The 25,258-nt window shown below is 46.2% G+C and overlaps 1 protein-coding gene across 2 annotated transcripts; it reads left to right on the top strand.

The window, feature by feature from the left end:
* Positions 1-1,495: 1,495 nt before the first annotated feature.
* Positions 1,496-25,258, top strand: POLD3 (DNA polymerase delta 3, accessory subunit). 2 transcript variants are annotated; one of them, XM_038152041.1, is made up of 12 exons: positions 1,496-1,625; positions 2,656-2,711; positions 4,081-4,183; positions 6,586-6,625; positions 8,028-8,160; positions 10,844-11,087; positions 12,275-12,347; positions 14,159-14,321; positions 15,607-15,719; positions 19,849-19,943; positions 20,028-20,109; positions 23,715-25,258. In XM_038152041.1, exons 1-12 carry the CDS (start codon positions 1,560-1,562, stop codon positions 23,918-23,920), a joined length of 1,374 nt encoding a protein of 457 aa, XP_038007969.1. In that variant the 5' UTR covers positions 1,496-1,559; the 3' UTR covers positions 23,921-25,258. The 2 variants fall into 2 exon arrangements, with proteins under 2 accessions (XP_038007969.1, XP_038007959.1); XM_038152031.1 differs by having other exon boundaries at positions 19,846-19,943.

The raw sequence follows: 25,258 nt of genomic DNA, 5'->3' as shown, positions 1-25,258 counted from the left end.
CCTGGCTGTGCCAGAGCGGGGTTAGGGTGGAGATCAGGGAAAGCTCCTCCGCGGAAAGCGCTTCCAGGTGCGTCCCCATCGCTGGAGGGGCTGAAAGCCGTGGGGATGGGGCGCTTGGGGACATGGCTTGGTGGTGGCCCTGGCAGGGCCGGGGCCAGGATTCCACTGGGTGATCCTGGAGGGCTCTGGGGCTCCTCCCGGCGTTTCTGGGGCTCCTCCAGCGACAATTCTCGGCGGCACAAAGCCCGGGCGCTGTCCCCCGGCCGTGTCCCTCCGTGCTGCGGTGTCCAGCTGGCACCTGCCGACCCGCACAGGGAACTGCACGGGCGGCTCTGGGGAACTGGCGATTCTGGGGATGCCGCTCCGGGCATCGTTTAATTTTTACTTGATTTTATTATTTTGTTTCATTTTATTTTAATATTTTATTTAATTTTTAAATTGTTTTCATTTTTTCTTTCCTTTCCATTCATTTCATTTCATATCATTTTTTATTTGCTTAATTTCATTTAATTTCATTTAATTTCATTTTTTGTTTTGTTTCTTATTATTTTAATATTTTATTTTATTTTAAAATTTTTATTTAATTTCATTTTTGTTTTTATTTTATTATTTTAATATTTTTCTTATTTCATTTTATTTTATTATTTTTAAATTTTAACATGTTATTTTATTCCTTAACTTTTATTACATTTAATTTCATTTTTTATTTTATTATTTTATTATTTTATCTTATTGTATTTTATTTTAAAATTTAAAAATTCCTGTATTTTACTTTATTTTAAAATTTTAATTTAATTTCATTTTTTATTTTATTATTTTATTATTTTATTTTATTTTAGTATGTTTAAATTTTAATTTTTTATTTTATTTAAAACTTTTTATTTCAATTAATTTCATTTTTATTTTATTTTATTATTTTAATATTTTATCTTATTTTACTTTAATATTTTTTAGTTTTAATATTTTATTTTATTTTTATTTCTCATTTCATTTCAATTTTAATTTAATTTCATTTAATTTCTTATTTCTTATTTTAATACTTTATTTTATTTTAATATTTTATTTTAATATTTTATTTTATTTTAATATTTTATTTTATTTTAATATTTTATTTTATTTCAATATTTTAATTTAATATTTTACTTTAACATTTCATTTTCATTTTTATTTTAATATTTTAAATTATTATTTTATTTAATTTCTTTTCTTTATTTTTTATTTTATTTTTATTTTTAATTTTTTTTTTTATTTTGGTTTATTTCGCGTATATCATTTCACGTCACTCGGGTCCCCCGGGGCGGGCAGGGATGGGTGAGGGTCGGGCAGGGCAGGTAGGCAGGTGCGATCCATGTCCCTGGGGGCTGCAGCGCAGCGAGCTCCTGCGGTGGGCGCACTCCCGGGGCCGCGCGGAGCCGTTCCCGCGGAATCCCGGGCGCCCCGCTGGCCGCGCCGCCTTCGCGCGCCGCCCCGTGTCCCCGCGCGGCCGCCGTCGGGCGTTGCCATGGCGGCGGCGCGCGCGCTGAGGCGCTGAGGCGCGGGCGGGAAGCGCGGGCCCGGCCATGGCGGCCCAGGAGGAGCCCTACCTGGACAGCATCGACGAGCTCGTCACCGACCACAACCGCGTCGTGAGTGCCGCCGCCGCCCGCCGCCGCCCGCCCCCGCGCCCCCTGCCCGCTGCTCCCCCCGGCCTGCTGCCCCCGCCGCCTCCTCCTGCCGCCCCGTCCTCCTTTCCCACCCTCTGCCTTCCGCTGCCCCACTCCTTTCCTTTCCTTTCCTTCCTTTCCTTTCCTTTCCTTTCCTTTCCTTTCCTTTCCTTTCCTTTCCTTTCCTTTCCTTTCCTTTCCTTTCCTTTCCTTTCCTTTCCTTTCCTTTCCTTTCCTTTCCTTTCCTTTCCTTTCCTTTCCTTTCCTTCTCCCCTCCTTCCTCCTTCATCTCCCCTTTCCTCCTTCTCCCCCCTTTACATTCTCCCTTCTCTTTTTTCTCCTCCTTTTCCCATCTTCCTTCTTTTCCCTTCCTTCTTCATCTTCCTCCCCTCTCCCTTCTCTTCCTCCTCTCCCCCTGTTTTCCCTCCTCTCTTCCCCCCCTTCCTCACCTGCTTTGAAGGCAGTTCAGAAAGCTGATGGTTTTCTGCGTGGGTCTGTTCCTCTCCAAGTTTATTTCAAAACATTCGTGTGGAAAGAAAAAATGAGTGAAATGAAATGAAATGAAATGAAATGAAATGAGGTTTTTTTGCCTATAAAATGGTGCGGCAAAGTTGGTGCAACTTGTCTGACAACGTGAACATTCTCAGCCCAAGGTTTTGTGGCTTGTTCCAAGAACAACGCAGACAAACAAGAATTTAATTGCTGTTTTTGCAGCCCAGAGCCTGGGGCTGGGTTTAAAAGGGCACAGAAAGAGCAGGAGCAGGTGTCAAAGATGTACCTGGTCAGAATGACACGGGGCAGGGCAGGGCTGGGATTCCAGCCCTGGGGGCAGAAGAGGGGCAGAAGTTCCCCCCACACCTTTTTGAAAGAGCTCTCAGGAATTCAGAGTGCTCAGTGGACTCTCACTTTTGCCGTGGAAAGGAGGGGGTTGTCTCGGGAATTCCATTGATCGAACTGAGAGGCCAAAGCTTCCTTATTGAAATGGGTTTTTTGGTTTTTTTCCCTTTTCCAGGTGACCTACAAATGGCTGAGCTACACCCTGGGCGTGCACGTGAACCAGGCTAAACAGTAGGTGTCCCTGCATCCCCCAGAGCCTGCCCAATGCCTGCCAGCTCCGTGGCCACTCCTGCTCCCATCGCCTTGAAGTGATTGCTCTGGAGAAAATGATCGGCCCGGTGTCAGTCCCTGTGCCTGCCTGCCCGGCCTGCTGGGCACGGGTACCCCAGAGAGCCCCAGTTCCTCTCTCAGGGACTGCGGGGATGCGTGCTGCAGGAGGGGCTGAGCAACAGGCTGCCCAGGGGCTGTGAGGCACGCTGTGATGTGCTGATAAATGTACTGCTATACTAAAAAATACATTAGTCTATGTATTAGTTTATATATCATATATAAAATATATATATTATATATATAATATGGTTATATGTTATATATGTAATATACTATATATATTAATATATATAACGTGTGTTATTATGCATTACTATATGTATTATATACTATTAAATGTATTTCTATACCAAAAATACATTATTCTATGTATTATTATATATAATATATAAAATATATATTATATATATAAAATATATATTATATATATTATATGGTTATATGTTATGTTATACATGTAATATGATATATATACACACTATTATATATATTTTATATGTATTATATACTATTAAATGTATTTTTATACTAAATGCATTATTAAATTTACTATAATATATTATATTATTATAATTATATATAATATTATATTTGCAATATATATAATATATTATTATGTATTATATTGTATATATTATATATATGATATATATTATTATGTATTATATATAATGTATGTAATATATAGTTTATATATTATAATGTATACTATTATATACTATTATATTATATTATATTATTATATTATATTGCATTATTATATGTATTATATACTATCACATGTATTTTTATACTAAAAATACCTTATATGTATTATATATAATATAATATATAACATATATAATATTATATATATTATATTACATTACATTATGATACATTACATTACATTATAATAATTATATATATTATATATTATCATGTATTATAAACTATTCAATTTATTTGCCCTTTAGTTTCTTTAGTTTTTAGACTGGGATTCTCCACAGTGGCAGAGGAGCAAGGGCCTCAGAAAACTAGCCCTGAGGAAATTAAATGAATCCTGAGGGAAATAATGTGCCTGTGTGCCAGGCTGGCTGAGGAAATGAATGAATGCTGAGGAGATCCTGTGCCTGTGGCAGGTGTCCTGAGGAATTAAATGACTCCTGAGGAGATCCTGTGCCTGTTGCGGGTGTCCGTGCCAGGCTGGTGTGCTGTGTGTGCAGCTGCCTGCCTGGGAGGGGCTGCAGGCTCTCTCCTGCCCGTGGCTGACCCTGGTTTCTCTTTGCAGGATGCTCTATGAGTACGTGGAGAGGAAGCGCAGGGAGAACTCGGGGGCTCAGCTGCACGTCACCTACCTGGTGGCAGGAAACCTCCTGCAGAATGGACACGTTGTGAGTGCTTCCCTTCTTGCTGGGCTCTGCCTGGGAGCCTCTCTTGTGCTGCCTCCTGGGGTCAGAGCTGCTCTGGCTCTGTGCAGCAGCAGCTGCAGTGTGCCAGGGCTTCTGCACAGGGACACAAGAAGGCTCAGGCTCTGTCCCAGCGGGCAGGAAGGATCGGTGGGCCATGGTTTGGGAGCACAGTGCTGGACAACACTTCAGGGTTCCTCACTAGCTCACTCAGATCCTGCCACCATCCCCTCGCTGCTGCTGGGCAGCAAAGATCACAAAACCTTGTGGAGGGGCCCTTCTGAGGTCAGCTCAGCCATGGGCCAGGGTCTGCTGTGCTGTGCAGGTCCCTCAGGGATGCTTGGAGGGACAGCCCCTGTAGCAGGGAATAAAAACAAACAGAGCAGCACACCTACAGCTGAAGCTGTCTTGTTAATTAAACCAGCTTTCTAGTCCTGGTGAACAAAACAAACATGAATTTATTAGTAGCATTTTACATTTAAAGTGCTTCAGCTGATGAAGTAAAGGAATTGCTGCTTAATGCATTTAGCTTGTCAGATTTTCAGGAGTAGCAGCTAAAACTTCAGGGTGATATCCCAGAAGTTTTTAAAAGAGGATGAGAAAGTTCAGTGTCTGGTCCCCTTTGCCCACAGACAAATTTAAGAATCAAACACTAAATGCCTTTGACATCCCACTAATTGTTTTTAAATACCTATTACAGTATATTACAAATATCTATTACAATATGATCCAGTCTTCTTTTAGGAATAGTAAATCTCAGGGTGTCCTGGATTTTATTTGTAGATTGGAAAAAAACCCCAACAAACCTTTTCTTTTTTCTCCTAAACAATAAACTGATTCACATGCATGAAATAGTCTGTCAGTCTCCAAAGCTGCCTGAATTGGAAGGTTATTATTTACTGCATTAGTTCTGTGTGATGGAATATTTATAGTTGCACGAGTAGTGTCACGTTTACAGCCCAAGTGTAACAGGTTTTCCATTCTTTTCCATTTCTTTTGAAAATAACAAATCTCTTGGCTCACTACAACTGGCCAGGGCATTGCCAACCTGTACTGCTATATTTAATGTATCTGAAACAAACAGGTGACTTCTCACATAAGAACAAATAATTATTTTTTAACTCTGTCTTAGCAGCTTGTGTGTTTTTAAAATAAGATCACAGTGTCACTGGATGGAAGGACTTTAAAGCTCATGTCGTTCCAGTCCCTTGGCACGGGCAGGGAATCTTCCACCAAGGAAAGCTATATGAAGGTGACTTTTGTGCCCCATTATTTTCAGATCTGCTGGGACAGCCCTGCACTGCTGCCTGCTGGCAGTAGGTGTAGCCGGAATGCTGCGGATGCAGCTGCAGCACTCCTGCAGGGAGAGCCGTGGAAATCCCTCTGGAGTGCTCCTCTTCACACTGCACTCTCTTTCCTTGCTGCTTTCTGCACTCAGGGCCCAGGACTGCCAGTCTTTTGTTATCCTCTTACCTGCCTGTGGTTTTTCTTGCCACTTGCTCTTTTGCTGCCTAATTAAAGCAACTTTTTTATCCTGGTAAACTAAAGAAACTTAAATTAATTTACAGTATTCTATATTTAAAGTCCCTCAGCTTATTAAGTAAAGGAATTGCTGCTTAATGCATTTAGCTTGTTGAGTTTTTATGGAATGTCATCTAAAACTTCAGGCAGATACCCCAGAAGTTTTTAAAAGAAAATGGGGAAATTCAGTGTCTGCTCATCTTTGCCCACAGAAAAATTTAAGAGCCAAACACTAAATGCGTTTGACATCCCACTGAATGTTTTCAAATACCTATTACAGTATATTACAAATATCTATTGCAATATGATCCTGTCTATGATCCAGTCTTCTTTTAGGAATAGTAAATCTCAGGGTGTCCTGGCTTTTATTTGTAGATCGGAAAAAAACCACCAACAAACTTTTTTTTTTTGTTCTCCTAACAATAAACTGGTTCACACACATGGAATATTGTCTTTTAATCCTCAAATCCGCCTGAAATGGAAGGTAATTATTGATTGCATTAGTTCTGTATAATGGGATGTATTTAACTAAATCTGCACAGGCAGTCATGTTTATAGCCTGAATTTAGCAGGATTTTCCCTGATTTCAGACAGATATCTGTTTAACACAGAATTAGTGGTGGGGTTTTCAGTCTGCCTCTCTGGATCCTCCCAGTATTAACCACAGCCTGTTAAATCTCCTGGAGTAGGTATAGACCTTGAAGACTGGCCAGAGAGCACATTTCAGAGCTTTAAAAACTGATGAGTGTGTAAAGGCATTGGCAGTGTTCTGTGCTACAGTAATCATCAGACTTTCTTATTTAATAACTGAGAATAGCAGCCTTGCATACAAGCTCGGGTTTTAAGATTGTGTTTCTTTTTTGCAGTGCCACAAGGTCGCAGTAGTGAGGGAGGATAAACTGGAAGGTAAGCAGGCTGGGAAAGTCGTGTGGCTTTAACTTTTTTCTTTGAAAGAACAGCAAAGTGAGCAAAGCTCAGAACTTGCCATCTGCACGTAAATGCCCAGCCAGGCTCTTGGGGTCAGGTGTGTACTTTCTGTACCAGCTGTTTCTCAGAATTTGGAGTATCTGAGCCAGCAGCTGAATACTTTCAGGCTTGTGATTTGAGTCTGATTTTTTTTTGTCAGTGATTCTTTTCCACCTCCCTGCCACTGACGGCAGGGAGACAGCAAGGAGTGTCTCAGAACAATTGGGAGCCTTCAGGCCCCCAAGAATGCTGAAACTGGTAATTGTGGTTATTGGTTCAATGCAATTGCAGTCTTTGCTCTGAGTCTCATGGGTGTTAAAACCTTCTCATAGAACATTTACCTCACTTTGTGAGTGAAAGGTGGAAAAAACCCCATTGCAACACTGCTGAGTGCACTGCCTGTTGTCTCACCATCTCTCTGGTCCAGCTGATGAAATCTCACCCACAGAACTGAAACGCAGCTTCAGGTTCTTCATCACTTTCAAATAACATCTTTGGCACTTGAGAACACACTGTGGTATTTGTGACCTTAAGGATGTGAGCTAATGACCTCACTTTGTTTGAAGGACTTGCGTTGTTGGAAATCTGAAGTGGATTTCTAGCTCAGGCTGTTTTCCTGGGAGCAGGAGATTGTCAGGCAGGGCAACTACTCTGTGTCATGTTTGTTGAGTTATGTGTGCTGTGAAACACTGTTTTGCTGTGGAGGAAAGGGTTGCTCATGGTTTTTGTATTGGAAGGCAGGCCAAAGGTATGACTTATATTTGGAAGAGGCTGAGATTTTTGATGGGAGCAGGGCTGCATAGTCTAGGACTGGCCCCAAGAAATGATTGCTGTGTGTATTTTTACAGTGCCTAGAAGCTCAGCCTCAGACCAGGACTCTGTGGAAAGAACAATATAAGCAATGAACAAAGAATTCCTGAAAGCCAACCCTCGTCTCAAGGGGGTTGCAGTCTGAGTAGCATAAAAGAGATAAAGTTTTCATTCCAGCAGGCTGGCAGGGGTGACACTGTCGTGCTGGACACAGCCCCAGTGGCAGGGAGCAGTGACCAGCTACCTTCTGCCTTAGATTTAGGTACTCCCTCAGCTATTCTGCATCCCAAACACTGGATGTTTGGAAGGTAAACAGAGAGAGATCCCTCGTAAGTCAGCTGTGCAAGAACCAAGAGTGTGTAGTGGAAAACATGACAGGCTTGTGGAGTTTGCTGCCTAGAATTCCTCATTAGTGAGCGTCGGGAGAAGGTGTGGTTGGGCCTTTTTATATTCATGTTTTGCTGTCAAGTAGTCTGTCAGTCCTTCTGGGTGTTCTAACAGAGGGCTTTTTTTTTTCCCTCTTTTTCCCTAGCAATGAAGTCTAAGCTGTCCACAATTGCCAGTGTGCACGTGTACAGCATTCAGAAGGCCCTGCTCAAGGACAGCTCCCCCCTCTACAACACCGACTATGACATCGTCAAAGCAAACCTGCAGCACTGCAGCAAGTAAGTCCTGGCTCCTTTGGCCTTCTCAAGCACTTCCACACTCCAGTGCTCAACCGATAGGCCTGGACTTTTACAAAGCTAGGAAATGATATCCTCAAAGTCCTGCCAGAGCAGTGCCCAAAGAGCACATTGTGTGGTTGTTGTGCAAACTGAGCTCACAGTTGGTTCACTTGGTCCTTACTCTGACAAGGAGGCTGTTCCAGTACCTTGCTTGTCTGATGGCTGGAAATGTTGCTCTCTTTCCCAGGCCACACTTAATCATGACCATTTTAATCCAGTTCTCAGCCACACAGGAAGGGGAAATTGAAACAGGCTGATAAAACCATGAATGATGTGCTCAGCAAAGCATTTACAGGAGTTTGCTTTCTGTTTTGTGAAACTGTGTTCTCACCCTCTGGACTCATCCAGTTCTCTAAAGATGTCTCACAGGAGCTCCTCCTCCAGGAGTTGAGCTTGTTCTGTTTGAGTTTGTTGCAGCTCAGAGTAGGCTGTGATCTCTGAGACGTAGGAGAAGCACACAGAGCAGCCCAGGCAGCTCCAGTGTCCTTCCTGGTGGAGCAGGAGAAGGGCTGGGAGGGATGCAGCCCCCAGGAGTCCCTGGCTGCCTCCTGAGCAGCGCCTGGCAGCTGCAGCTTCTCACTTGTGTGTTGTTCCCACCAGGACAGCTTCAGCTGGAAGTCATGGGGATGCACGGTGCCATGACCAATCTGGTTTAAAGGGGATGCCTGAAGGGTGTGTCATAGGAAGAGTATAGAATCTGAGAGGAGAAATGCGGTTCTATCCAGAGTGTTGACAAGAGAGTGGCAGGAAAATGGAAGCTGTGTGTTTGGGTGGATGCCCTAGGAGGAGCTGGGTGATCCCACCTCAGCAGAGCCACGGCCCCTGGGTGTGGCTGCAGTTGCCTTGTGACACTCTGATCACCCTTAGGCACCCCAGCACGGTGATACTTGTGCCTTAGGGATACTTGTATCCTTTGGGATTTAAACATCCGGAAGGTTTAGGTAATCCGGGTTCTGACGCAGCTCTCTGAAGCCTGTGTGTAAATCCAGCTTTGAAGCAGGATTTCCCAAGGAAACTAAGAAAAAGTGCACCTTCTTCATGTGTGACCTGGCTGAAGTAAATACAGATTGATCCCATTCCCCTTCTCTTGCCAGCTGCATGGATTGTCTGTGACACTTGGGAAAAGATTCCTGCAGGGCCTGCAAAAGCCAGAGGTTCAATTATGTGAGGCTTGTAGCAAGCAGAACCTCCCTGTCTGCACAGATACTTCACAGCTCTGGGATAAAGATCTTTGTTCTCTTTCGGGTTTCTGTGGGACCTCCTTTGCAGTGGAGGCAGTGGAGGTGGTTAGATGTACTAACCAATATCTGGGTTTAATGCCTGGTGCCGCTGCCAGCTTTCCAAACAGAAGCAGCTCCTTGTTTGCAGAGCAGAATCCAAGTATTGCCTGTTTTTTCAGTGGTTATTTAGTGAATTTGGGGTCAAGCCATAAAGGTATAGTCACACAGCAGTATCTAAGCAAGCTGACTTGGAAATATGGGAAGGTTGGCTAAACTCTGCTGCACAGTCACCATAACCATTGAAAATACTATTTGTGACAATGTTATATATTGGAGGGTTGGTGGTGTTTGGAGTAGGAGCTCACGCTGCCCTGAGAGCTGTATTAACCACGTTAAAAACAGACTGAAAGTGTAAAGGAGAGTAGGATTATTTTTCTTTAATGTCTGTTCTCCTTCCTTTAAAGGTTTGAATGTCAAGAGGTTGCTGCTGCAGCCTGGGAATGCTGTGGAGATGGTGTTGTTTTGTTAACACAGATCCTGGTGGGAGTGGAAGTGGACCATGCACGTGAGCAGCTAATGCTGAGGCACAAACGAACTGGCAGAAGGCTGCTTTATTTCTTAGGCAAATGAAAATATGCTGTGTAATTCAGTGGGCTGGGAGGCGTGAGCTGGGCTCTTTTGTGGCATTTCTGTGGGAAATCTGGAAAGCGTTGCCTGTGATTTGCACAGTGGGGAGCAGAGTTCAGCTATTTTTGGGAGCTGCTATTCCTGACTGTCAGTGAGTTGTGCTGTAACTGTGAGCACGTCATTTAGTTCTTGTGTCTCCACATCCCCAAACAATCAAGTTTCAGACCATTGTAATCCAAGCTGCTTCTCGCTCTCAGGGATTACTTGGAAGTGACTTTGTGTAGTTAAATCGGAATGTCGTGGATATTTTCTGAGCCATTTCAATTGTTCAGTTTCAGCTGGGGTTTGCCTACCTGGCCGAATGGGGCTGCTTGTTGCAGCAGCTGTGGGCTTTGCCAGAGCATCAGAAAGCTGTAAACATTTTAGATCCTCACTCAGCCGTACAACTTCTGCCACAGGCTTTAGAGAGCGTAACCCATTTAGGAATAAAATGCAGCCTGCTCCTTGTCCAGCCTGGGTGTGGAGAAGGCCTTTACCCCCCAGGAAAGCTGCACAGCCTATTTGACATGTGAATGCTGTGGCTCTTGCTGACAGGTTCAGCTGATCTTTTCATCAGAGGCCTCTTGCTCTGTGCCAGCCTTTCTTTCTTGTCCCACGCACAGATTAAATTGCTCCTTTTTCCATAACAGGAGAAGGCAGGCCCGGAGGAGCGCCGGCGCTGCAGGAGGGGGGAAGAAGCTGAACAGGCTAATGGGATTTTTCTCTCCATCACACAGGTTCAGTGCCATCCACTGCGCTGCCGCCGTGCCCAGGACGCCGCCCGAGGCTCCGCGAGCGCCTGCGCAGAGCCCCCCGAGGCCGAGGGAGCCCGATGCCACCCTCAATGGCCACGGGCCCCGCCCTGCCAGGCCCCCCCCGCAGCAGCACAAGGGCATCATGGGCATGTTTGCAGCCAAAGCAGCGGCCAAAGCCCAGGACACAGCCAAGGAGGCCAAAGCAGAGGCCAAGGAGGCCCCAGGTGTAAGTCACTCAGCTCCTGGATTCATGGCTTCAATGTAACGACTCAGGGAGCTCAGCCACCCCTGCACTGCTCCTCCTGCCAGGCCCATGTCCCACCAGGAGTGCTCAGGGATCTCATGGAAGTATTTAACTGTGTGCAGTCACCCGGGGCAAAAACCCCTCGTGCCACACTCTGGAGTCCCCACAGAAGTGTATTTGCCATAGCTTTGATGTTCCCCAATGAGGCAGATCCCAGGCAGCATAGCTGCCTTAGGAAACAATTGCTCTGCTGTCTCCAGCTATCCCAGTGTACACACCAGCTGAGGATCTTGCTCTCTCCATTGTGCTTAAAAGGATTTGTTTTGAGCAGTAAGTGAAACGTGAGAAGCCCAGGTCTTAAAAGTATCAAGGTGTTTAAACTTGGTGGGTGAGGGAAGTTTCAGAGCTTGACCTGTGCAAGACTAAATTGTTTATCTTCTGGACTGCTGTTTTTCCAGGATAGGATTATGTTTTCATTTTAATTAGTATAATTGTTTTTGAAGCGATGTGGCCAGAAAAATGGATGTTAAAATGGTAACACTCCCTGTGGATGGTTTGGCCTTTTTATAACAACTGAGAACGTTTGGGTTCCTTTCTCTGATTCTTATAGGGAGTTTAGAACTGGGGAAGTGTGCAGTGTTTTGGGAACTTTTGTGTCTGGTTGCCTTTTATCTGCATGACAAGAAGTTGGATTAGGAGGCTGCACTTTCTTATGTGGCGTGGGTGTGATTTCTCACTGTGGTGGTTGCACTGGTGCAACAGAGCAGTGATGTTTCCTTGCAAACAGCCTACGTGCCAGAGGAGCTGGATAGAGCCTTCCTGCTTTGGCCAATCCTTGTTCTTTCCTCTGTTGGCTCTCATGAACTGAGGCACTGATGGTTTGCAGACAGAGCAGCTCTTTCCTGGGAGCTGACCCTAGTCCCAAACATTATTTCAGTAATGGAATGTGCCCCAAGTCAGATCTGAAGGCCTGGCTAAGGAGTCCTTAGGATTACTCTGGCCTCTTTGATGCACGTGGTGGCTAGTGAGTATCTTCATACTTGCCCAAACAGAGAATTTGCTAAATCTGCAAAAATCTAAGGCAGTGGGAACAAGTGCTATCTATTGTTTTGCTGTGCACCTTGAGGGCTGGGAGCAATTCCTGTGCTTATTCCCCTCTTTGCTTCCAGGTGTCTGCAGCAAGCAGCAAGCCACCAACAAAGAACAGCATCATGAACAACTTCTTTGGAAAAGCTGCTATGAGTAAGTGCTTTTCTGTTTTCAGAGGCCATCATGGTCAAGGAACAGCCTGTTGTTAAAAAAAAAAAATCACAAAAAAATGAAAAAACCCAAACCTGAGGATTATTTGAAGTATCTTTTTTTTTTAAGTATTATTATACTTTATTTAAGCTGGGTAGAAATTTTAAAATATTCAGTAGAATCAAGTGTTTTGTACTAGAGCCATGATGGGAGGCATACAGAAAGGAGCAGAACTCTTCTTCCCCACTTTACCAAACTCATTGGATTTTCTTTAAATCCCCTCTTTCCTAATAGTTTTCCATACTTTCTTCTGCTCTTTTGCACTCAAAGGGGTTAATGTTTTAGCACACAGCTTTTAAAGTGAAAATTAAGAGTTTTCAGTGGAATTTTTCAGACAAAAAGCTTGCTGGAGGGAGATCAATTAAAATGACATATTTGAGCAGACTAACCCGGGAAGGATTTTTGGTGCAGAAGAAATCTGATTTAAAGTGAGTTCTCCTGGCTGGAAGACCAGCTATTGGTGTGATGTTTGCCAAAACCTGTTTTGCAGGGCATGTTAATGGTGCTTGCTTTTCAGCACACAGCACTGAGGAGCCCATTGTTAGTTTTAGGGTTAATTTCTTTCCTAAAAACTGAAAGACTGATACATGGAGAATAAAAATGAGGGGTGGCCTTTCTCTTTGAGCAGAGGTTTGGACTGGGTGGCCTCTGCAGGTCTCTTCTGAATTACCCAAGTCAAAAGAAACTCTGCTGAAACTTTTAAATATTGGAATATTGGAAAAGGACTGTGGGACCTCCTTCAAAGAGTCCCTTATAACAGTGAGTACAGGAGGCTTCAAAGAGGAATTTTGAGACAGAATAAACAGCAAAGTTCACTTTCTAACAGACATCTGTCAGAGCTTGCAGGGGACAGTTCCAGCACTGAGCAGACAAGGCACAGCCCTGCTGGGACTCTTTGAGTCCCTGTTTTGGTGAGACTGGGGGAGCTGAGGACACTCTCAGCCTAAGGACAGTCACTACAATTTACTGGAGTAAATTCTGGAGGTCTGAGGAGAGCCCCAGACCAAAGCTCATGTGCTGAAAACTCAAAGAGGCATGGTAAAGGTGACCCAGTGGTGATGGGGAAGGCTTTGGGGATGCACTTCCATCATTCCCAAGGGGGTTCCCTTCTCTGCTGAGTCCCGTCAGGGAGCACACCGAGGAAACCTGTGAGGTGGCTGCAGAGAAGGAGCAGACTGAGTAGAACTGGAAATGATTATGTGTATGGAGCAGAGGGTGGGATTCCAGGAGAAAGATTTATTCCCTACGTGCATGTCTCTCCTGGCTTCAAAGGTTCCACCACTGCCAGAAAGTCCTGAGTTAACAGCACTGGGGTCCTTGGGCGTTCTGCTGTGGATCATAAATAAGAGAGCTGTTGTTCCAGTGCTGTTTGCCCTTGCCCAGGGAAGCAGCCAGCCTGTTTTCCCAGCACTCCCAGGAAGGCATTGGCACCATGTTGTGGCCCTCCCAGCAGCCTCTGACCCCACGGGTGATCTCCTGCCACTGCCTCCCAGTCCACTTCAAGAGAGTTTTAACTGCTGCAGCACACATGGTGGCTTGACATCAGGAACAGCAGAACCATGGAAAATCACCTAGAAATTAAAGCATGCCCTTCTTTTTCCCATGTCTGATGCAGCTTGGCCAATCTAGATCCCTAAATACATGATGGGTGGTGGTGTCTGTAATCTTGGTGCACAGAGCTAGCTGGCTGCTTTGTAAGTTGTCATTCAGACTGAATGCCCAGTGTTTGTTCTTTCTGAATGGTTTATTCACAGATAAACTCAAAGCCAACTCTGTGCCTGAGCAGCCAAAGGAGGAGAAAGAAGTAGTGAAGCCTTCGGTTGCTGTACTAGAACCAGAGTCGTCTCCTAATACTGTAGCAGAGAAACCTGGGAAGAAAACAGAGTCTGTCAGAATTCAGCAAAAGGATAAGAAAAGGTGGGTCATGCCTTTCCAGGTCCCTTTTTGTGTCCCCTGCGTGGGGACAGCCTGCGTGGAGCTGGCTGGTCACACACTGCTAGCTCACCTCCTGTTTCCATCTACTAAATTGTGTTAAACCTGACTAAATTTATCTGTCAGGATTTTTTTCCTGGTGTTTCTTTTCCATTTGCTGCTGTAGGTGCCTCAGGGCCGTGGGTGCCATTGCATAGGGGAAGGGACAGGGCCTAGGTTGTCCTCAGTGGGAGGGGATGGCTTTCCACGAGACAGCCTCCCACTGTGAGCAGCCTGGGAGAGCCCCTGCAGGCAGCATGGGGAGGGCTGGCAGGAGCACCTGTTCCTGCAGGGAAGGTGGGATATTCCCCAGCCTGTATGTACACAACTTGCAGCACAAAGTTGTGCTTGTTGATCTCCATAGCTCATGTAGGGCTGCTTTCAATGCCACGGGTTTACTTTGGGCTGAGACTCCAAGTTAATTTTAAGTTCAGCCCTTTGTGTTTAATCCAACCCAAACTGACAGAGACAAAGAATCACTACAGTCTGATGGCTCTCTGGTGGCCTATGAGTAATTAATTGGTGGTCTCAATCCATTTCTAAGTGAATAGGTAAGCACACCACCCAGCCCACCATCACAGTTAGCACTAACTGCTTGTCTTAGTGATAGTCTTGTCCAAGAAGCCAAGGGCCTGGAGGTGTTGGCAGCCTGGAGTTGGGAAGGCCACTTGGGCTGTCCCAGCTCTTGGAGGATACGTGGGCCTTTAGCCTCCAGGCTTGTTCGTCTGACACGTCTCGCCAACATTAAAAAGAAAGAAGCTATTTTATTTTTCCAGTAGTCTTTAAAAATGGCTCCAGGATTCTGAGACACTACCTCATAGTCAGTCAGTGGCGAGCAGTCTGTCAAAAGAGCTTCTGAGTGATGCTTTTGGGGACACTGGGAGCCTGAGCTAAAGAGACAAGATCAGAAGTACGCTCTTGCCAGGCTGCTGTGGCCAAGCGAGGTGAGGTACTGGGCTGAACTGCAGAGGGGCTAAAGAGATCCTCCTTGTTTTGGGAGCTGCATGTGGGGAAGGATGAGAGGCCTGCAAATGCTCGTGCACCTATGCCTGGTTGTGCAGTGAGTGTACAGCATACAGTTCAGTGTACAGTTCAGAGTATGCGATGCTCAGGCTTTCAAGAGGCATTTGATTTCCTTCCATGAGGAATGTGCTCATCCAAGTGCACACGTGATGCTTTCAGAGACAATGGGTGTTCATTCCCTTTCTTTTGCCTTTGCTTTTTGTGGCAGTAAAACGAAGAGAGTGGAGAGGTCAGATGACGAGGAAGAAAGAGATCCTGAAAATGTCAAGAAAAAGAGGAAGCGAATCAAACAACTTCTGTCTGACAGCAGTGATGAGGAAGGTAAGATCTGTAAACAGTGAGGCATGTAGGGCAGGGTTCTGATTTCCAAAATGTTACTCTCCAAATCAGTGATTGAGGGAATAGTTTAAAGGACTAAAGACCGTGGAAATGTCTGTAGCCTGAGCTTTCTGTTTATCTTTGTGCTGCAAGCACTTGGGCATAGAGTTGAGATGTCTCAAAACAAAGATTCAGTCTTTGTTTTAGCTTAGCTCAGACCTGGCTGTCTCCTCACCAAGTGTGCTGCCAGTGCCCCTGACGTGCAGGAAGGAGGTTCCCAAATCTCTTGTGAAAGATAGCATGCCTTCCAGAACCATGGGGCCGGTCAGAGCCAGTTCATGTGGGGAGGGAACGCTCACAAGTGGCCTCCCTCTCCCCACAGGGTCATTTTTAGTGTCTTTATTCTGTCTGTGCATAGAAGGGGTTTGGAAGGCAGTGTTGGAACCAAGACATCCAGAAAGAAAAGAGCTAATAGGGAAGCTGGAGGCAAAGCAGTTGAGCCATATCCGATGCGACTGTGCGTCTCCTCGGTGGTGTGACAGGAGTGGGGTGCCCAGAACACTGCAAGATTTGGGCTTATAATGAGGAACAGCAGGGCTGGATCCCAAAGAATTTGGATAATTGAAGTGACAAATGCCGTTCAATATAGATAACTGGGAAATAAATTGGAATTGAGCTCGGGAGTATGTGCTAAGTGGAACAGTCATCCAGCAAGCTGCTCAGGAAAAGAGCTTGGGGATCATTATGGACAAGTAATTGAAACCACCAGTTTGGTGTAGAGCTCCAGTAAAAGGAGGTGAAACAGCAAATGGGGTGTACTGGTGAGGAGGTGGAGTCCCTCAGGGGAGCCAGGGCTGATTCCTCACTTAGTGTGCCTGGCACGTGGGCAACAACCGGGACATCAGGAAAATCTGCACTGCCAGGGAGAGGTGGCTGCTGTTGGTATCTTTGCAGGATCCGTGCCACCTCTAGGCCTGTTTTCATAGTTTCCCTGCTGCCCATGTAATTGCAAATTATCTTTGTCATCAGGTTTGTATCACTTCTTAGACTATTCCACAGGATGATAAATCTCTCTTTGTGATCAGCCTCAATTCCATCACATTCCAGTGTGAAGCTCCTCGTTTGGCTATAAAATGTATATATACACATACATGCCCACACTCTTTGGTATTTATTTCTTTAAATGTTTGTCTTTCCATTTCCTCATCATTCCCCTACCGACAAGCTGAGTTGTTTAGCTCTGAGGAGGGAATTTTGAAATCAGCCCATCCTTGCTTGTCTGGAGTCTCCCAGCTCATCCACGTCCTGTGAGATCAGGCAGGAGTTTGGAATGTTAGAACTCTCTGGTCTCCTGTGGCACACCTGCGTGACCTCAGCACGTGTTTAACAATTCATGCTTTTGAGTGGGATGCCTCCTGGTCTCATTTATTCCAAGGTTTACATCCTCTTTAGTGACCAGGGATAGAACCTGAGGGAATGGCTGGAGCTGTGTCAGGGCAGGTTTAGGTTGGATGTTAGGGAAAAGTTCTTCCCCGAGAGGGTGGTCAGGCACTGGGGAGGCTTTTTGTCACTGCTGTTGCTGCTCCTGCATCAGAACCCTCTTTGTTCTTCATTTCTTTGTGCTCTGCATTAGAATTGTAAATGTATGCAAATTACAGCACATGTATACAAATTTGGATATCACTCAGTTCGCCCTTTGAAAAGAGAAAATGAGAATTGAGAGAACTCAGCCCTTTGGTCCTGCTGCTTGCCCTTCTAAATCCAACCAGATGAAAGAAGACAGATTTGAATTGTTTGGAATATTTTTAATGAGTCCAAACTAGTAATATTATATTCTGTATTGAAGTAGAAGACTGTGAGTTGTATGAAAAAAAAATTCAATATATATATATATATATGTACAGCAGCTGGACTTGAAGAGCACCTATCCTTGGAAAGGTTGGAAACAGGTTTCTCCAGAGACCAGGGGCAACTTGAATCAGCAGCATCAGTGAGCAAAAGGGGGCCTGGAGTGACAGGCACACTTAGCAAGCTTTTGTGGGTGTGAAACTCAGCCTGCATGGCCGATGTGAAGTGCTTGTGAGCCGATGTGAAGTGCTTGTCAGGCCAGGTCTTCTGCCTAGTTCTGTGTTAGTCTGCTCTTGATGTACTAAAAGTAGCCCTAAATAAGCTCTCCTTACAGCAGCATCAGCACATTGGACCACGCTGGAAACACAGAGAGGGCATAAGGCACAATCCTCTCCATTTAAATGATTTTTCATTAAAAAGTTATATTGGTATGAGGGCTCCTTAGTCACTGCAGGTTGTTTTGCTTCCAGAGCCAGAACAAACTCCACAAATGCTCCCACAGAGGACAGGAGGTTTGGCAGCTTCAGCTGTACCAACACAGGCAGCGTTTCGCAGTGTTGACAAGTGTTTTACAGCCACTTTGGAGGCTGATTTCAGTGGCACTGTGACCTACAAACTCCCTGGGTTTTGGAGAGCCACAGCAGAAGCACTAAAGCTTCTCACAGTTTTTCCAGGCAGGGTCAGAGCAGACCGAACAAAGCCAGGATTTACATCTTTGGTCCATCCAGTTGCCCAACTTGTATCTGTTTCATGCAGCTGTTGCTGTTGAGCAAACTGTGGGCAGCAGCTAGTGGTTGACTCAGGAGTTATCACATGTCAGAGGGCTGTGTTGGCTAGAAGAGGATAATAAAGTAATAAAAGAGCTTGATAGTAGTCCTAAACACTCTGACGTGGGGAGAAGGTGCCTTCTGCCTGCCAAAAGCTGGGGAGATTGTTTGAAGGAAGCTGAAAAAAGCTTTCCTAAATTTCCCCCAAGGAATCTAGTGGAGCTGGCACACTGACAGTGCCTTCAGCAGCCTCTGCTTGAGCATGGCAGAGGCTTTTCACCAGGCTGGTTTTCAGCCCTCTTAGCTTGCCCTCTCCCAGAGACACTTGCAAAGGGCAGAGGCCAGGCTGGGCAGTGCTGGGCAGACTGAGGAGGCCTCAGCCCACGGTGTCTGTGAGGCTGGCACGGACACAGAGCCGAGAGCTGCCCGCAGCCCCCGGGCAGCACACACTCCCAGCCGGGGCTGCGCCGCGGTCCAGGAGCAGGGTGAAAGCCCAGTGGTGTTATCCCGCTCTGTTTGCATTCCCGTGCCTCGTTCTCTGCGGTGCCTGGGAGGCCAAATCCTTGTTGGAGGAATGTGATTTATTGCTGGGCTTGGCAGCCCAGCGCTGCCTCGCTGCAGCCCTCGGTAACCTGCGGAGGTCAGCTGGCAGCGCCAGCTCCTCACACGGCCCCAGTCCCCCGGGACAGCTCCAGATGCCGGCTCCTGGTGGGATGAAGGCAGCGCTGCAGCCAGGCAGGCACGGTGCTCCAGCCACATCCGTGTGTGCTTGAGCAATAGGTCACAGGAGGCGTCTGCTGCCAGCTCTCCCCACAGCCGAGCGCTTGCGTGGCAGCCGTTCTCACTTGGAGCTCCCGCAGCTCTGTCCCCCGGCCAGCCCCGCGGGAGGGTGACCCTGCCTCGCTCGCTGCTCTCAAGCCCTGCTTGTCTCGTTTTGACCTGGCTGCTAGAGGCTCCAGAGCTCACTTGGCTCCCTGCAAATGCGGGAAGGTGTCCTTGACTGGTTTGATCAGTCTTGGCATTGATTGGAGCCTGGTGTCTCTGTCCTTGAACTCAGAGGAGAGCAAGGAGATGAATCAGTGAGAGAGTCAGCTTCTGGTTTTTGTGGAGTTTTTTTGGTTTTGTTTTTGTTTTCAAATAAAAGTTTGAGATGTCCCTTAACAATCTGTCAGCATGTGTGATAGTGTACTGCACTTAATTCTTGAGTTAAGCTGATAGCATGGATTGTTTGGGATGTGTAGCACCACCAGTGAAGCAACAACTGTTTTACCACACCCTGCCTCTTTTAATTTCTAAACAAATGACAGTCATTCTTTTTAACAAGTAACTGAAATGTATCACTAAAACCTACCAGTTCCTGTGTCTGGTTTTAAAGTTTCCCTTGGTGGAACTGATTTTTTTGGCTTACCAAAAATCCCCAGGGCACTTCTCCCATCCTATCCCACCCTCCTTCCTTTGGGAACCACAGCGCGTAGCATCAGACCCGTGTGCCATCAAGGTGTTCTTCTTCTTAGCAGATGTGCCATCCTCTCCCACACCCGAGGAAGAGAGACCTCCATCTCCACTGCCTGAACCTGCTCTGAAAACTGAGCTGGAGCCTGCATCCACGGAGGTGAGAGCAGATGGGAGTGATTACCTGCTCTCAGGTAAAGAGAAATGAGCTCCCAGTTTCTCACAGTGCTGCCATGTCCTGCAGGTGTCAGCTGGAGGGAGGAAGAGGAAGCGGAAGCGTGTGCTGAAATCCAAGATGTTTATTGATGAAGAGGAAGGCTGCATGGGTAAGACTGGCTGTGCCCTACACTCCCTCCCTGGAGCTCACTTTATTGGCCTTTTCAACAGGCCAGCCTCTCCCAGGATAGAAAGAGGTTCACAAAATCACTTAGTTATCCCACTTGGAGCTCCTGCTCCCAGACTGAGGGAACTGAGCCTCTGCTGAAGGCCTGGATAGGGAGTCAGAGCTGTAGCTGAATCCTTACCCTTTTCTGATTATTAACAGATTTTCCTTCAGTTCTTTTCCCTTTTTTCCTGCCATCATGATTACCACCTTCATTTACTCTCCTCTCCAAAGTTGCAAGCTTTTAAAGACGGTACAGAAAGAGATTTAGGGTCTGGGATAAATTCTGGCTGAGATAACTTTGTTGGGGGTTTTTTTTCTCCCTTTGAGGATAAATCCAGAGCTGTGCAAAACTTGATTACATGTTAAAGAAACATAGAGTATCCCAGATAAAGAGTTGGGGCTTAAATACTTCATAGGGTTTCTGTTTCTGATAAGGGTGGCTCTGCTTTCTGGAGGAAACAGAGTCCCTACAAAAGTCCTGAGAGACAGAGGCTTTGAATTCCAGCCTGACTGGGCTCTGCTTCTCCTGTGACCTGCAGAAAGCTGTGTAACACCACTGCATTTGTTTCCTCCATGTCCTGACATTGAAGTAGAGATGCAAGCATTCGGACTATGTTGGTTTGGGTTTTAGGGGTTTTCTTGGAGGCTTTAAACACGTGAGAGTGTGGAATGTGTTTTTTGTTATGCTGTTGTCAGCTGGATTGTGTGGGATGCTTTGTTTCCCCAGCCTGGCTGGGCTGAGGGGGTGTCAGTGCAGCTCAGGCCATGCTGGGGAGGATGTGGTGCTGTTGTACAGGTCTGTGGTGGTGCTGGGGAGGATGTGGTGCTGTTGTACAGGTCTGTGGTGGTGCTGGGGAGGATGTGGTGCTGTTGTACAGGTCTGTGGTGGTGCTGGCCATGGAGGCACTCGGGCATTCCTGGCCCAGCTCCGGAGCTGCCTGGCCCAGACTCAGCCTGTGTCTGTTTGCACCTGTCTGCAGAGCTGCATCTTCTGTTTCCCATTAACTTGGTGTGTCTCCTTTAGAGAAACACAAAGCTGTGGCTCTCAGCAGCTGGCTGCACTGGGACTGAAATCCCAAGTACTGCTTTCTTGTCCAAGAATTGGACTTGCACAGAGTTACTGACAGCTTTGGCTGATTACCCTGTGGGGTGTTCTCCCCTCCCATCCCAGACAGAGCCATTGAAACACTTGGAAGGAAAATGGAACTGAATAGCACTAGATGGGGAGCTGAGTTGTACAGACTCTGCATCCAGAGCACAGGAGTGTCTCTTCTGGATTCAGCTGGGAATATTGCCTTTCTTTCTTTGCTCTTTATCCCCACAGGGTTTCACAGTCCTTTGGAAAATTCAGACTCCTGGTTTTACAGTTCATATTCCCTTTCTGGAAAGGGAATGCAAGGCCCTGCTGTGCCCTTGGGAGACAGATCCTGTGGGATGGAGTTGGATACTGAGGAATTGGCTGGGGAGGAGATGCTGCTTTCTCGACTACAAATCCTCCAGCCTGTTGTGCAGAACTTGCTGTCTGGCTATTATCCATTTTCTCTTCTCACTTCCATTCCACACCCTTTCCATGCACAGGCCTAACAATTCAAAGGCTAAATAACTTCCAAATCTCCTAGGCTAGTGTAAATTTTAGTTATTCTTTGAAATAGAGGGGGTTTTCCCTCTCTCCCTGCTGTCTTTTTATTTTTAAACAAACACTAGGTTTTAAGAGGTTTTAATCCTAACATTAGAATGAGGCTGTACTTTATATTTCTCCACAATTTTAAGCGATGCTTTTCACAATAGCTGCAATAGTAAGGAATTGGTGTCAAAAAGCAAAAGTAATTTAGGGATTAGCCCTGAGGGAAATTGAGCAATTAAAGTGTGTGTGGAGTTAAGCACAAGAAACATTCCTAGGCATGTACAGAAATCCATGGATTGGGGGCCTGCTCTTAGTCTCTAGTAAAGGGGAATTACTGAGGTTTAAGCTTGTGTGTTTCTACCTTGCACTTTCTAAAGCTTCAGAGGACACCCATGGGCTTGGAGATTGGAATATCCACATGTGCATTGGAGGGAAATTTGTGTTACAGAATTTTAGAGCTCCTATCATTTGAGACGCTCTGATTGAGGGAGTCTGGCTGTGAGTGGGGCATCAGTAACTGCATCTGTGCACCCATAGGTGCTGCACATACAGACTTCTGAAGCTCAGCTGAGATTGCAGCCAAAGAAAGCTGGTCTAAGCTGTGCTGCTGCAATTGGTGGGGGTTAGCTGCACGCTTTGGGAGTTCCCAGCAGTTCCTGACAGGGCAGACAACAGATAAGGGTTTTCAGTTCACCCAGTGGTCTGGGGAAGCTGCTCCCTGAAAAGCCTGCTGCCTCTGAAGGGAGATTGCTTGGTTTGCAGTTCCTGTCTGAGGTCCTGCTAGCTCTATGAAATCCAGGAGGATTTCATAGCATTCCTCTTCCCAGCCCCTGGTGACGTAGGAAACCTTATTTAATTTGATGCATTAATACAAGTGAAAGCCAGTTTCCCAGAAGAAGGGAAGTTAAGACATCTGTTTAAAAGAACACAGTTGCTAAAGAAAAATGGCTTACTAGAAGAACCCCAGAGCACTGCTGGGAAAGCTGATACGACAGCATTTGCTGGGATCTGCCGGTGGCTCTCATCAGAGGAGCTGACTGCAGTTTAATTTCCGTGAGTGTTGTTTTATATCCCTGGGCTTTCCACCGCTGGCCAGTGACAGCAGCACGCTGGCAGTCCCCTTCAGGCAGAGTCCTGATGGCAGACACGGCTGTGGGCTGATCTTTCATAAAGCATTTCTTTATATTTGCCCTCTTTGGCCACCTCTGTGGAAAGAAGCTGCCCCAAAGGGTTTGTGCCCCTGGAGACGGGCGGCGTCTGCTTTGCTCTGCCCTAGCTGTCCAGTGTGCTGGTGAGAGCAGCTTGGGGGTGTCTCCAGGTTGTCTTGCCTGCGTTTCTGGAAAATCTGATTGCTTTGGCCCCTGTGGAAATCGGACCAAGTCAGAATGGTGGGGTTTAGCCATAAAGTAGATGTTCCATTGCCTAGTGCCAAACTACTGATTCTGATCTCCTTCAGATTCAATCACTTGCTGATGGCTGCTTGTCAGCCTTTGTCGTATGAGTTAGAATCTCAGGATCACTGTGCTTGGAAAAGCCCTCTAAAGTCATTGACTCCAGCCTTTCCCCCAGCACTGCCAGGGCAACACTGGCCCATGTCCCCAAGTGCCACATTCACACGGCTTTTAAATCCCTGCAGGGATGAGGACTCCAGCACTGCCCTGGGCAGCTGTGCCAGGGCTGGACAACCCTTTTAGGGAAGGAGTTTTCCCTAATGCCCACCCTAAACCTTCCTTGGCACAACTCAAGGTCATTTCCTACTGCTTAACTTTGGACTTAATTCCTGTGTCTGACATGTGCTCCTTGAACCCAAAGCGTTCCTTTCCAGGAGTGCAATGGGAAGGCTGCAGTGGGGACGTCTTTGGTGTAAAGGTGGCTTAACCATCATCATCATCCTCTGCTCCCTTCCCTGTTGTTTCCACCAGTGACTGAGAAGGTTTATGAGAGTGAATCCTGCACGGACAGCGAGGATGAATTCCCCAAGCCCAAGGCACCAGCTCCACAAAAACAGCCCACGCTGCCCACCAAGAGAGAACCAAAGGAAGAGAGGAAGAACCCAAAGAAAGGGGCAGCTCCTGCCAGCAGAGCCAACAAGCAGGTCTCCATCATGGGCTTTTTCCAGAAGAAATGAACTGGATCTGTCTCCTCTTGGCAGCTTGGGAGTGTTGCTCCCTTTTTTCGTGTGGCTCTCTGCAAGCTGCTGCTGCTTGTGGGGCCAACATGCAACCCCTGGTTACGCAAGGTGTCCTGCTTACTGTGTAAGGAAGCCCTCTGGACTAGATTTTGTATCAGAGAAAAGTTTTTATTTGTTACTGCAATAATTTCAGTCATCCTCACTGAGCAGTGTGGGAGCTGCCAGCTAGAGGAACTCTTGAAAGGCTGTTAAACCTGTTCACATGAAATTGTATTTTTTTAATCACGCCTTTGGTGCTAAGTTAGGAGAGGAGTTGTGGTGTTTTCCTCCCCTCCTTGTACACCCCCAGCTCTTCAGTTTGGTCCAGCTGTTCACGTTGGGTAGCAGCAGCAATGTAGCAGGTCTTCAGGCTCAGACACGAATATTGAACATCTGCTCCGGCTTTAACTGAATGAAGTGTACTTCATTTTCCCCCTAAGACTGGTAAATAGTTTTTGCTCTGCCTTTCATAATCTTTTTTTGGACAAAGCAGCGCATATAAAATTGTCTCACTCTCTTCTTCCTTGAACTTGTATCCTCTGTAACTTGCTCAGATGCCTAATTATAGACTGGGACACTGTTGGTGTTCTGTCTTTACAAAAACATCCTTGAGGCTTCCCACCCAATTGGCTCTTGAGTAATTGGGGGAAGGCTTTGCTGTTATTGGGAAAGAAATGGATCTTTAGCTTTGGAGGCCAGTGAGTCAGAGGGAAGGGTGATGAGAGGGCACTGCTGATAACACCAGGCAGGTACCAGGGCATTGCAGGGTTTGGAAGTTTTCGGTTGCCTGAAGGGTTTTTTTACAGGCATAAACCAGACAAGAGAAGAGTTTTTCCTTGGACATCTCGTCACCTGCCTGCTGAAGGAAGAGTGCCACAGCACATGGTCCTGAGGAATCTGTTATGGGAGAGGAATAAAGCACAGCAATCCTGTTAACCAGGAAGGAGCTCTTGGTCTGGGCCTTCTGCTTGGCTGGGGCTGAGGCTGATAGGCAGATGTGAAAGATTTTCCAGAGGGGTGATGCTGAGCACTCCTGAAGCTTGGGCTGGTGAGCCCTCAGTGGCTGGTGGAGAGGAGCTGCTGCACCCCAGCAAACCGGTGCTGTGGCCTGGGAAGAGAATGATCAGCCTTATTCTGGTTTAATGAAGAAAGTTTAACTGTGGAGAGCAAACCCACACTGGCCTGGGGTTCTGTTGTTTTTGGTAGAGTTGGGGTATTTTTAAAGGCAATGAGAAGTAACAAATCCCATTGAATACAGTTTTGTTTTTTGGTTTGTTTTTTTTTTTTTTAAATTTG

The sequence above is a fragment of the Motacilla alba genome, chromosome 1 (genome assembly GCF_015832195.1).
Source record: "Motacilla alba alba isolate MOTALB_02 chromosome 1, Motacilla_alba_V1.0_pri, whole genome shotgun sequence".
NCBI classification, from domain to species: domain Eukaryota; kingdom Metazoa; phylum Chordata; class Aves; order Passeriformes; family Motacillidae; genus Motacilla; species Motacilla alba.
Note: the sequence above shows the minus strand (reverse complement) of the source record. Positions and strands in the feature narration are given on the sequence as shown.

Bases quoted from the DNA above. Each gene is read 5' to 3' on its own strand.
- POLD3 (XM_038152031.1), top strand. From the start codon at position 1,560: ATGGCGGCCCAGGAGGAGCCCTACCTGGACAGCATCGACGAGCTCGTC. The intron at 2,712-4,080 runs GTAGGTGTCCCT...TTCTCTTTGCAG, and splicing joins CACGTGAACCAGGCTAAACA to GATGCTCTATGAGTACGTGG. The intron at 11,088-12,274 runs GTAAGTCACTCA...CTTTGCTTCCAG, and splicing joins AGGCCAAGGAGGCCCCAGGT to GTGTCTGCAGCAAGCAGCAA.